The sequence below is a fragment of the Cnephaeus nilssonii genome (assembly GCF_951640355.1).
Source record: "Cnephaeus nilssonii genome assembly, chromosome: X".
Lineage (NCBI taxonomy): Eukaryota > Metazoa > Chordata > Mammalia > Chiroptera > Vespertilionidae > Cnephaeus > Cnephaeus nilssonii.
Genome location: NC_137071.1, coordinates 54,209,243 through 54,223,489, shown reverse-complemented (window position 1 = coordinate 54,223,489; position 14,247 = coordinate 54,209,243). Strand labels below are relative to the sequence as shown.

The window sequence follows — 14,247 nt, the reverse complement described above, 5'->3', positions numbered from 1 at the left end:
TAACAGTTTGGTCGATTTACATATTAGCCTTTTATTTTATAGGATAGCTCTGAAACTTGGCAGTGATGCCTGGCAAGTGTACACTTAGGAAGTGGATTTTGCATAAATGTAAGAGGCTCAAAACATCACCTGGGATCACCTTTAAGCAGTTCTTATTCAGTGGGCCTACCACCACAGTTCCAAAAGAATAGACAAGTTTTTTCTAAGGCATGAATCATCCATTTAATGCCCACAAGAGAGTCAGCTCCACCTGATTTAGTCATTTTGTACAACAGAGCAGTCATATTGTTAATACCCACCTGAGGAGAGGGAGGCCGCAGACACTGCTATGGCAGGTGTGTGAGAAGTGTTTCTGCAATGATTCTTTGTGAAGTCCTCTGAGGTGCCTTCAATGGCAGCCAAATCCAAAAAATTTTCAAAACCATGCTCCTTCTCACAAAGTAAACATTAACAAAAACAAACAAACAGACAAAAAAAACCCACAAAACATTATAGTGATAATAATTTACTTTAAAATTCTTCAATAGAAATACACTTCAGTAAAGCCACATTTAAGTGTGTATTCTTTAGGAGATTGTTGATATTTGGAGGACTCTCATCAGGAGTCCATATAACTCTAAAACTTATTATTAATAATTGTTCTCTAATGCTAATGAAGGCATTGGAAATAATTTTTCATTCACAAGATGAGGGAGCATTCTACTATATGGTTAGTAAGATGATACAGGTACCTCCAACTTACATAAACTATGTAGGCTTAAAACTATGGCCTTATGCTTGTCCCCCTTTCAACACCCTTTCTCCTCAACCTCCCCTTACCTACTCCACATTCATTTAACAGAAGACCATGCCACCTTTTCCATTTAGCAAGCTGGATGATCTGAACCTGGTTGGTTACATTGTTATTAAAATGGAACTTTCATAAAAGGGGGTTTATCAAAGTTCATAAAAGGATAAAGAATGAGGACTTCCCTAATTTATAGGAATTGGTGATTTTGGGGTATCTTTTTGCTAATAAATGTTTGTGTAAATGGGGGAACTCAGTCTCAGACCTGCTTTTATTGTAACATATAATAAAGGAAAACTCTGTCCTATATATCCTTGGGCCCACAGTGGCTTGGCTGTTACATCACTCCAACACTGCTTGAGCATTAAAAAACTAATTTTGATTTTTTTAGTAACTGGGTCGAGTTTAAATGCCTATGGAAATGATACCACAATGTGATAATGATCAAATATAAAAGAAACTTTTAAATTCCCCTTTCCATAGCAATCAAAAAATGCTTTTTAAAATTTTACAGGAAGGAATTTCCTCCTTGTTGCCCTATATTTAGCCCATACCTTAGCCACTGAGGGACATTTTGATGAACTCAAATAGATGTGGCTCTCATTTGCTTAGCATGCTATTCGCTGCGAATTTAGACTGTTTTTGGTCTTTGATTATTTTCTAATACATATTCCCTATAGCAGGAAGAATATAGTTCCTAATTAATTGCTGTAGACCACCAAGGTTTATCATAAGACTGTGATAGAGGTCAAACAGATAAATTAGTTTAGGTCAGTTTTCACCTCTTCAAAATATTGTTCATTCATTGAGTCCCCCAACAAAGTAAGACCAACTTTCTTAGAGGCAACTATGTTGACAGGAAAATTTCCAATTGGCACTCTGAGAGGATAATTACTGTTGAACACTAATTTGCCAATTAATATTGTACAGTCATTAACATGCAATACATACCCTGGAGATTCAGAATGTGAAACCTAAAGTTGACAAGTTACATTATAGCAGAGGTCAGGTTAGAGACTTTGATGTTCTAAGAGTTTTTCATTTTAAAAATTTACTTCTCACATGCTAAAGCAGAAAAGAACATTAAAATAAAAGGATGCTGAGAAATGGGACAAATTTAAGAGAAGTTATCTTGATTATCATCTTATTCTGTACACTTCTTCCCTTCTTCATGAAAGAGCAAACATGCTTCTTAAAGTACTGTTCCTGTCTTACGTTTATTCAACAGAAAATACTTATCTTTGTCTCTCATATAAAAGACTAGCTGGATCAGCTAGAATGCAAACGTTAGATCAACACAGTACATATACTCAACTCAGTTCTAGGGAATTTATGTTGGGAAAATCTAAATGTTTAATAAAAGAAATATTCATGTAGAGGCTGTCAATTTTTAGGGTATTAGCACATGACAAGGGTGACATTTTCCCCTCAAAAAATGATACTTAGGAAGATAAACCTTGTTTTGAGAACAAACTTGACAAACTTACTGGTCATTAAACTGATAGTCTTCTGCTACCGAACGATATAGCTGTCCAGCTATTAAAAGTTTTTTTTTAATACATATTTTATTGACTTTTTTACAGAGAGGAAGGTAGAGGAATAGAGAGCCAGAAACATCGATCAGCTGCCTCCTGCACCCGCCCCCACCCCACCTCACCCCCGCCGCAATGGGGATGTGCCCGCAACCAAGGTACATGCCCTTGACCCTTGATCAGAATCGAACCTGGGACCCTTGAGTCCGCAGGCTGATGCTCTATCCACTGAGCCAAACCAGTTAGGGCTAATAAATTTTTTTTTTATCTTTCTCATTTTATTTTTTTTTCAATTTTTTTATTAAGGTATTATATGTGTACATATCTTACCATTGCCCCCCCACCCCACTCCCATATATGCCCTCACCCCCCAGAGTTTTGCATCCATTGGTTATGCTTATATGCATGCATAAAAGTCCTTTGATTGATCTCTTATCTCCCCCACCTCTCCCTAACCTTCCCCCTGTAATTTGACAGTCTGTTTGATGCTTTACTGTCTCTGTATCTATCTTTTTGTTCAAGTTTATAATGTTCTTTATTATCCATAAATGAGTGAGATCATGTGGTATTTTTCTTTCATTGACTGACTTATTTCACTTAACATAATGTTCTCCAATTCCATCCAGGTTGCTGCAAATGATGAGAATTCCTTCTTTTTTATGGCAGCATAGTATTCCATTGTGTAGATGTACCATAAAATGGGACTACATAAAAATAAAAAGCTTTTTCACAGCAAAAGAAACCATCAACAAAACAACAAGAAGGCCCACTGCATGGGAGAACATATTTGCAAATGGCATCACTGATAAAGGTTTAATCTCCAACATCTACAGGCAGCTTATACAACTTAATAAAAGGAAGATAAATGATCCAATAAAAAAATGGGCAACAAACCTAAATAGAATCTTTTCAAAAGAAGACAGAAGGAAGGCCAAGAGACACATGAAAACATGCTCAACGTCACTAATTATCCGAGAGATGCAAATCAAAACAACAATGCGGTACCATCTCACACCTGTCAGAATGGCTATCATCAACAAATCAACAAACGACAAGTGTTGGCGAGGATGTGGAGAAAAAGGAACCCTCGTGCACTGCTGGTGAGAATGCAGACTGGTGCAGCCACTGTGGAGAACAGTATGGAGTTTCCTCAAAAAATTGAAAATGGAACTTCCATTTGACCCAGTAATCCCACTCCTGGGAATATATCCGAAGAAACTAGAAACACCAATCAGAAAGGATATATGCACCCCTATGTTCATAGCAGCACAATTCACCATAGCTAAGATTTGGAAACAGCCTAGGTGCCCGTCAGCAGAGGGTTAATAAAATTTTTAAATGACTTCTGTATCAGTTATAAACAGCACTCCTCCAAGTCTATTCCCTTCCCTGTGCTTTCCCTCCTCCACAACCCTAGTTTTTCCCATAATGCAGTTAATGTGTGGCATATAAAGGCCCACAAGATACTTCCCTAAACTTGTGCCAGTATTTGCTCTGATTGTTCAGTTTCCTTACCATACCAGTTGCTAAATACTTTGAGGATCATTCCTTGTTAGGCGGCCAAAGAAATGAATATAATTATCAAATATCCATGTATTTTTCTAGCTATTGAATAGTACTGCTTGCTGATCTTAATATAAATATTTAAGGAATGTCAAATATGGCATCTCTATTATCAGCAAGTACAATTTAGACTACAAGTGTTTAAATATATCTATTATTATCAAATCTTTCTGAATGCCTTTTGGTTATTCCTTTTAAAAAATATGTAGAATCTGATTGCTCACAACCTCCACTTTTATCTTTCTTCCCTGAAGCCCAGTCTCTGTCATGGCCTTCTCGCTTCTACTCTTATTCCCCTTCAGCTGCTTCTCAACACAGCTCCCAGATCCTGCATAAACAGAGGCTATATCATGTCACTCCTCTGCTCAAACCATCAAATGATTCCTATCTTATCCAGAGTAAATGCCAAAGTGAATACTGTGATCTGCAAGGTTCCATCTGTCCCTATTACATCTCTGAACTCATTTCCTAGTACTCCTCCCTTCATTCACCAGCAATAGTCACACAAGGTGTCTTGCTCTTCCTTGTACATACCAGGCATGCACACACCTCAGAATCTATGCACTAGTTATTACTTCAGGGGCATGAAACATATTTTAGATATTGGTTGAACAAAGCCACTGATTTTTCAAGGAGGTCAACCATAAGTAATTGGAACAGCCATCCAGTAATGTACCTGCTAAATATAAGTGGTGTTCTTTCCTGGAGGAATTATTTACCTCAGACTTCTGCATGGCTAATTCATTCAGTTCCTTCAAGTCTTTACATGACCAGGAATGGCATATAGCAGGTCCTCATTAAATATTGGCTGACTAAAAAAAACTATAGTTTGTATATAAAGTTTATATATATATGGTTTTCTGCTTAATCCAAAAAATCTAGTAGATGCTCGTTCATTCAAAAGAGCAGCTTCCATATACACACATATGTTATACACACATATATTATGCAATTTAAACCTTCATTATGCATTGACCCCTTATTTTAACAGATGTATAGATAATAAAACTAGAAAAGAATTTCAAGATTCTACTTTTTCCTGATTTAAATCAGTTTGGAAAATTTTAGTGCATTCGACATCTTGAGAAGTAGCATGGAGGATCAAAATAAAAGATTTCTAAAATTATTTATATGTTGTTTAAACTATATAGCCATTTAAACCCTCATCATACAAATTCCACCTCTGAACCTGTTTCTTCCCTTTCCTTCTCCTGCAGGCTTCCAGCTGGGAGCTAAGGATGCAAGAGGTTCAGTCCTGATAAAGAAGCTTCTACCATAAATCATTGTAAATAACATGCACTGAGATACAGAGAGCTGAGACCCCGTAATGTCATGGTACTGAGGTCAAATCCCAGAAAACTTATGTCCCTTCACATTTGTGTACTTACTCTACTGATGACTGGGGTCATCCTGCATGGGCTTGGGGCTGGTGACCTCTGAGTTACTGTGGTCATACCACTGCTCTGGCTGCTCTTCAGGGATCCAGGACCAACTTCCTCGTCATTAAGATCTGATGAACCAGTGCTTCTTATAAATGAGAAAGAACATTCTGAATTAACATGGAAACAGCAGCAACAAAAGACAAAGTCAGGAAAAAGCTTACAAAAGAATAATGATGACATGGGAAGCACATGAAATATACCAGAGCCATACCATCAACTATCATGGCACCTTCCTCCTCAAAGACCTTTAAGGGATCACTAGGTTCAACCCTATTTATCTGACTCTGGAGTCTTTGTCATTGAGTTTCATCCTACCCTTCCAACTATATCTTCCACTGCTCACCAGCATTCTCCCAGTCTAGGTTCTTTACTATCCTGTCAACTCACCATGTTCATGATCATGCTTCCACCTATAAGGCTTTTGGTCACGTTCTCCTGATGGGAAATGCCCTATTTGTCCCTCTCTATTCATACAAATCTTCCCCATTCTTCAAGGCTCATATGAAGTCCATCCTCCCCCACCAGACCTTTCCTGTCAGTCATAGGCCTTGTGACTTACAGTTTTTGCCAAACTATGTAGCACTTGACTACACAATACCTTGTTTGGCCGTCTACTTGTTCCACATATGTAGGCCTGGGTGCCTCTTTCAACTGTGAGCACCTTGGGACAGAATTCATGATGTAGTTACCATAATATCTCTAGCACCTTCATAATGCCTCAGTACATATTTAATCAAAGATTGGAAATTATGTTTCTTTTCTGTGTTTAGAGACTGACTCATGGTGCACATTTAATAAATATGGTATGAAAATAATGACATTTGGTAAATAAGCTTGACTCAATTTCATGTTTGTTAAAAGTTATTCCATTCCACTCAATAATGATTAATAAAAAACAGTTATAGCCCTTAAGGTGATTTTCTCATTAAATGGAGATTCATAAGTAAATATAAGTTTAGACAATTAGAGTAGAAGAGAGTATTTTATTTTATTATTTACCCTCAATTAACACAAAATATGCTTTGATAAAACATAATCCTTTATGTATTTCAATCTTTCAGTAAAATTTTAATAATTTATAAGTGCACCTATAATAATGAATTTCTTATTGTAAAAGTGCAGCAGTGATAGTGATTAGGGCTTATAGTTGAGCCAATAAGAGGAGAGATTTATAAGAATAAAGGAAGGGTGTTTTTTTCAAAAGAATGTCTGTGCATGTGTCATTACCAAAGGATAAATCTGGCAGAAGAACCAGCAGTGACCATCAGAGCTGTCAACCACAGCTGATAAATTTTTTCAAGCCTATGCACCAGAGAAGCCACAAAAATCAAATATGCTCTGATTGATACTACCAGCTGCCGCCACCCTCAATAATTATGCAAATAGCAGCTGCATTTACTGAGCATTTTCTTTTTTTTTTTTTTTTTTTTTTTTTCCCAATTTTTTTATTAAGGTATTATATGTGTACATATCTTACCATTGCCCTCCCCACACCCCACTCCCATATATGCCCCCACCCCCCAGAGTTTTGCATCCATTGGTTATGCTTATATGCATGCATACAAGTCCTTTGATTGATCTCTTATCTCCCCCATCTCTCCCTAACCTTCCCCTTGTAATTTGACAGTCTGTTTGATGCTTTACTGTCTCTGTATCTATCTTTTTGTTCAAGTTTATAATGTTCTTTATTATCCATAAATGAGTGAGATCATGTGGTATTTTTCTTTCATTGACTGACTTATTTCACTTAACATAATGTTCTCCAATTCCTCCCAGGTTGCTGCAAATGATGAGAATTCCTTCTTTTTTATGGCAGCATAGTATTCCATTGTGTAGATGTACCACAGTTTTCTGATCCAGTCATCTGCTGACGGGCACCTAGGCTGTTTCCAAATCTTAGCTATGGTGAATTGCGCTGCTATGAACATAGGGGTGCATATATCCTTTCTAATTGGTGTTTCTAGTTTCTTCGGATATATTCCCAGGAGTGGGATTACTGGGTCAAATGGGAGTTCCATTTTCAGTTTTTTGAGGAAACTCCATACTGTTCTCCACAGTGGCTGCACCAGTCTGCAATCCCACCAGCAGTGCACGAGGGTTCCTTTTTCTCCGCATCCTCGCCAACACTTGTCGTTTGTTGATTTGTTGATGATAGCCATTCTGACAGGTGTGAGATGGTACCGCATTGTTGTTTTGATTTGCATCTCTCGGATAATTAGTGACGTTGAGCATGTTTTCATGTGTCTCTTGGCCTTCCTTCTGTCTTCTTTTGAAAAGATTCTATTTAGGTCTGTTGCCCATTTTTTTATTGGATCATTTATCTTCCTTTTATTAAGTTGTATAAGCTGCCTGTAGATGTTGGAGATTAAACCTTTATCAGTGATGCCATTTGCAAATATGTTCTCCCATGCAGTGGGCCTTCTTGTTGTTTTGTTGATGGTTTCTTTTGCTGTGAAAAAGCTTTTTATTTTGATGTAGTCCCATTTGTTAATTTTCTCTTTAGCTTCCATTGCCCTAGGGGCAGTGTCAGTGAAGAATTTCTTTTGGCATATGTCTGACATTTTGCTGCCTGTGGATTGCTCTAGTATTTTTATGGTTTCCCGTCTTATGTTTAAGTCCTGTATCCATTTTGAGTTTATTTTTGTGTATGGCGTAAGTTGGTGATCAAGCTTCATTTTTTTGCATGTATCTGTCCAATTTTCCCAACACCATTTATTGAAGAGACTGTCTTTATTCCATTGTATGTTCATGCCTCCTTTGTCAAATATTAATTGAGCATAGTGGTTTGGGTCAATATCTGGATTCTCTATTCTGTTCCATTGATCTATATGTCTGTTCTTGTGCCAGTACCAGGCTGTTTTGAGAACAGTGGCTTTGTAATACAGCTTGAAATCTGGTATTGAGATCCCTCCTACTTTATTCTTCTTTCTCAGGATTGCTGTGGCTATTCGGGGTCTTTTTTTATTCCAGATGAATTTTTGGAGAGTTCTTTCAAGGTCTGTGAAATATGCCGTTGGTATTTTAATGGGGAGTGCATTGAATCTATAGATTGCTTTGGGTAGTATGGACATTTTAATGATGTTGATTCTACCAATCCATGAACATGGTATGTTCTTCCATCTGTTTACGTCTTCCTCTATCTCTTTTTTCAGTGTCCTGTAGTTTTCCGTGTATAGGTCTTTTACCTCCTTAGTTAAGTTTATTCCTAGGTATCTTAATTTTTTTGGTGCGATGGTAAATGGGATTGCCTTTTTAGTCTCTCTGTCTGTAAGTTCACTATTGCTGTATACAAAGGCCATAGATTTCTTGGCGTTAATTTTGTATCCTGCTACATTGCCGAATTCATTTATTAAGTCTATGAGTTTTTTGACGGAGTCTTTCGGATTTTTTATGTACAATATCATGTCGTCTGCAAATAAAGACAGCTTTACTTGTTCTTTTCCAATCTGGATGCCTTTTATTTCTTCTTCTTGTCTAATTGCAATGGCTAATACTTCCAGTACTATGTCAAAGAGGAGTGGTGAGAGTGGGCATCCCTGTCTTGTTCCTGTTCTTAGGGGAAATGTCTTTAGTTTTTGTCCATTGAGTATGATGTTTGCTGTGGGTTTATCATATATAGCTTTTATTATGTTGAGGTATGAACCATCTATTCCCACCTTGTTGAGAGCTTTTATCAAGAAAGGGTGTTGGATTTTGTCAAATGCTTTTTCTGCATCAATTGATATGACTATGTGATTTTTATCTTTCAATTTGTTTATGTGATGTATCACGTTTATTGATTTGCGGATATTGTACCATCCTTGCATTCCTGGGATAAATCCTACTTGGTCATGGTGTATGATCTTTCTGATGTACTGCTGGAGCCGATTTGCTAGAATTTTGTTGAGGATTTTGGCATCTATGTTCATGAGGGATATTGGTCTGTAATTCTCTTTCATTGTGTTGTCTTTATCTGGTTTTGGTATTAGGGTGATGCTGGCTTCATAGAAGGAGCTTGGAAGTGTTCCTTCCACTTGAATTTTTTGGAATAGTCTGAGGAGGATAGGTTTTAGTTCTTCCTTGAATGTTTGGTAAAACTCTCCTGTGAAGCCATCTGGCCCCGGGCTTTTGTTTGCTGGAAGCTTTTTGATGACTGCTTCAATTTCGTCCATAGTTATTGGCCTATTGAGCTGTTTAGATTCTTCTTGATTGATTTTTGGAAGGTTATATTTTTCTAGGAATATGTCCATTTCCTCCAGATTGTCCAGTTTGTTGGAATAGAGTTGTTCGTAGTATTTTGTAACAATCCTTTGTATCTCAGCGGGGTCTGTTGTTATTTCACCTCTTTCATTTCTGATTTTGTTTATTTGGGTCCTCTCTCTTTGCTTCTTGGTGAGCCTGGCTAGAGGTCCATCAATCTTGTTTATCCTTTCAAAGAACCAGCTCTTGGTTTTGTTGATCTTATGTATTGTTTCTTTGGTCTCTATGTCATTTATCTCCGCTCTGATCTTTGTTATTTCCTTCCTTCTGGTTACACTGGGCTTTTCTTGCTGCTCTTTTTCTAGCTCTTTGAGTTGTAGGGTTAAGTAATTTATTACCATTGTTTCTTGTTTTTTGCAATAGGCCTGTAGAGCTATGAACTTCCCTCTCAAGACTGCTTTCGCTGTGTCCCATAGATTTTGGATTGTTGTGTTTTCATTGTCATTTGTTGCCATGATGTTTTTTATTTCTTCCTTGATCTCTCTGGTGACCCAGTCCTTGTTTAATAGCATGCTGTTTAGTCTCCATGTGTTTGATTTCTTTGGATTGTTTTTATTGTAGTTGATTTCCAGTTTTATGCCACTGTGATCTGAGAAGATGCTTGATATAATTTCTATCTTCTTGAATTTGAAGAGACTTTGCCTGTGACCCAGAATATGGTCTATCTTTGAAAATGACCCATGTGCACTTGAGAAGAATGTATATTCTGTGGCTTTGGGGTGAAATGTTCTGAAGATGTCAATTAATTCCATCTGGTCTAGTGAGTCATTTAGGATTGCTGTTTCTTTGCTGATTTTTTGTTTAGAGGATTTGTCCAGTGGTGATAGTGGGGTATTAAAGTCTCCTACTATGATTGTGTTGCTATTAATCTCTCCCTTGATATCCTCCAGGAGTTTTTTTATGTATTTGGGTGCTCCTATATTGGGAGCGTATATGTTTACCAGAATTATTTCTTCTTGTTGGATTTCTCCCTTTAGTATTATGAAGTGGCCTTCCTTATCTCTTGTTATGGCATTTACTTTGAGGTCTATTTTGTCAGATATAAGTATTGCTACCCCAGCTTTTTTTTCATTTCCATTTGCCTGAAAGATATTTTTCCATCCCTTCACTTTCAATCTGTGTGAGTCTCTTGTTCTGAGGTGGGTCTCTTGTAGACAGCATATATATGGGTCGTGTTTTTTTATCCATTCAGCTACTCGATGTCTTTTGATTGGAGCATTTAGTCCGTTTACATTTAAAGTTATTACTGAAAGGTATTTGTTTGCAGTCATATCTATTTTTGTGTCTGTATTCCTTCTTACCTGTTTATTTCTTCTTTTTACAGTATTCCCTTTAGCAATTCTTGCATTGCTGGTTTGGTGGTGATAAACTCCCTGAGGCTTTTTTTGTCTGCAAAGCTCCTGATTTCCCCTTCAATTTTGATTGATAGTCTTGCTGGATATAGTATTCTTGGATTCAGTCCTTTGCTTTGCAACACTTTGTATACCTCCTTCCATTCACTTCTAGCTTGTTGTGTTTCTGATGAGTAATCATTTGACAATCTGATGGGTGTTCCTTTGTAGGTAACTCTCTGTCTCTCTCTTGCCGCCTTTAGGATTCTCTCTTTATCATTTATATTTGCCATTGAAATTATGACATGTCTTGGTGTGGGTCTTTTGGGATTGATCCTGCTTGGGACTCTCTTTACTTGTGTAACTTTTATCTTTCCCATACCCGGGAAGTTTTCTGTCATTATTTCTTCAAATAGATTTTCTAATCCCTGCTGCTCTTCTTGTCCTTCTGGCAGCCCTATTATACGCATGTTACTTCGTTTCATGTTGTCCCGAAGCTCCCTTAGGCTTTCCTCCTGCTTTTTAATTTTTTTCTCCAATTGCTGTTCAGCTTGAGCTTGTTTCTGTACCTGATCTTCTAACTCACTAATTCGGTCCTCTGCTTCTTGTAATCTACTGTTGAAACTTTCCATGGTGTTTTTGATTGTAGCTATATCACTTTTCATTTCTTCCTGATTCTTGCATAAGTTGTTGATTTTCTCATCCATCCGATGTATAAATTCCATGACCATTACTCTGAACTCCTTTTCGGTCATGTTGCAAGCTTCATTTTCACTAATTTCCTTTCTTGGAGACTCCACATTTTCTTTCCTCTGTGAGTTATTTCGTTTCCCCATTCTGGCTATTACCAGAAAGCTCAAGCTTCTGTTTGCGTGGACCTGGGTCGTGTGCTGTGGGGACTTCGCTCCACCCTAGTTTCACTGAAGTGCTCTGACACTAGGACGTGTGACTGTCTTTGGTTGGTGGGAACCAAACTTGCCCAGGATCAGTGTCCCCAGTGTTCCGTGTGGTCTCGTGTGCACATTTAGAATCAGGGGCCCTGTCTGCACCACACTGTTGGTATGTGCCGAGAATGAGATCCTTAGCATGTGCCAGGAGTCAGAGTTTCCCTGTGTCTGCACCAAGACTCGAGTGTCAAAGTCTCTGTTGCCTTGTGAGGTTTCTCGTTGAGAATCAGGGTCCCTGTGTGTGCACGCACCAACAATTGGGGTCGCTGGCTCTTAGTGTGAATGCGCTGTGAGTCAGGGATCCCAGGCAGCTGTGTCCGGCGTGCCAAATTCCCTGAAGTGGGGCTGCGTCCTGTGTGTGCTCTCTCTACTGAGCCAAACCGGCTAGAGCGCACATTCTTAAAAACCTGAAGGTGAGCCGGCTCAGTGCACTCTCCCAAAGTCCCAGAAGGGGGGCGGAGTCCGTCCTGCGCGCCAAATTCCCCAAAGGGAAGCCCCTCTGTGCACGCTTTTAAGAATCTCCGAAGGGGGAGCTGTGCCCCGCGAGCCAAATTCCCCCAAATTCCCCGAAGGGGAGCCCTCTGTGCGCACTGACAGATTTCCCCGACGGGGAGCTGCTTCTGTCCCGTGCGCGAGCTCGCGCCAAATTCCCTAAGAGGGAGCGCGTCCCTGCGCAAAGCTCGGCAGCTTGGGCCAGGGGCGGGTCTATCAGTTAGTATGACGCTGTCTGTGCGCGCGCCTGTGAGCAGCTTGGGCGAGGGGCGCGTCTATCAGTTACTATGGCGCTTTCCGCACGCCTGTGGGCGCTCAGCAGCTTGGGGGAGGGGCGCGTCTATCAGTTACTATGGCGCTATCAGCGCCTGCGAGGAGGGGGATAGGCTCTTTGACTCACGGAAATCTGCCGGGAAGTCTGGATTCTTGTTTGTTTGTCTGAAGCTGTGATAGCAGTTCTCTGTCCCCAGTGGCTGCAGGGTCCTGGTTTGTGTCAGAAGCCAGGATCCGAGTCTCGGGCAGCTCTGTTTCCCAAGATGGCGTGGTCTCTGCGTCTGCACCAGCCGCCGAGAAGTGTCCGCTTTGTGCGCGGGGCTCCGCCGTCTAGGGCTGCCCTGTTCGGGAGCCCCTTGGAAGACCTGCAGAATCTAACTGACCCTATCTCATACACACACACACACCACACACATCTACACTCTCCTCTATGGGTTCCTCACTCACACTCTCTCTCTCCCTACCTTCCTGCCGGTCGCCATCTTTTTTCCCCCTACTGAGCATTTTCTAGATGTTAGACACTTTCCATTCACCAGCATCCCTGTCTTAAAAATGTATTAATGTTCCTATTTTAAAGATGAAGAAACTAAGTCTTGGAGAGGCTGAACAATTATTCCATTAATGTGTGAGTGTACATACACACACATGCACCCCCCAACACACACACATCACAACCACGACCACACTGTCACACAGTTAGTACATGACAAAGTCAGAATAAAAACTGAGAATTTTCTGCTTACTCAAAGCCTGTGCTCTTTTAGTTTCTCATATTGCTTACTCATCATTTCACCAAGATCAACTTGTTACAACCAATTAGGTTCTACACTGATAGAGTGAGATATCAAGAAGAAGATAATCAAAAGATCAGAAGCTGGGGTTAGTTTCTTGGAATGTGATTTTAAAAACTATGAAAATTATCTGGTGGCATTCCTTTGATACTACATAGAAACAGTCTCTGGCTTTGTCTTTCTAGATATGGCACTCTGAATAAATTATAGTACTATGGACTCTTCTCAGGAGGGGTCTAAGACTGTGTCTTTGATTCTGACAACAAGATAATAAAATTTTGTGATTAAATAGAGTAAATGAATTCTAAGTTGGTGATTGTCCTGAGCCCTCCTACCTCAGGTGCTACATTTATACATTTGACAACAGTAAACCATATTCATACTATTCCAAATAATTCTAATCATCTCAGAAATTCCATTTAGAAAAGACTTAGAGACCTATACAGTAATGCTGTTCTGTGACTATAGGTGTCTACTCTCAGAACAATATTAAAATCTCTCTTCCTACTATTTTAGGTAAAATATTCTTTAAAAAAGAAAAGCTAGGAGTGAATCTCGCAGAAATGAGCCAAGAAGTTATGATCCAAAGGGATACATGTGGACATTTATACTTTTGTCTGTGCTGAAGGTTCTCCCTAACCCAAGTGGGTTTGGAAAAGTCCCCATTATGAATTAGCTCCCACAGCCGCTGAAGTTCCAGCTATATAGCTCAGCTGTGGGGGTTGTCACTGAGCACTCTGGGGTCTAAACACAAAGCTTGGCTCCCAGACCGGTCCCTGAAACAGAGAAAGGTGCTCAAAAAACATATGACTATAAAAAGCAGCAGTGTTGCTGTCTGCCAGGGAAAGAA

The 14,247-nt window shown here is 39.3% G+C and overlaps 1 protein-coding gene across 1 annotated transcript in view; it reads right to left on the bottom strand.

Moving 5' to 3' along the window:
* SYTL5 (synaptotagmin like 5) overlaps positions 1–14,247 on the bottom strand; it is a gene marked incomplete at both ends in the record, with an annotated part of 289,171 nt that overhangs the window by 113,269 nt on the left and 161,655 nt on the right. Inside the window, 2 exon segments of the mRNA XM_079765810.1 lie at positions 300–429; positions 5,271–5,409. Coding sequence (XP_079621936.1) covers positions 300–429; positions 5,271–5,409 — 269 coding nt within the window.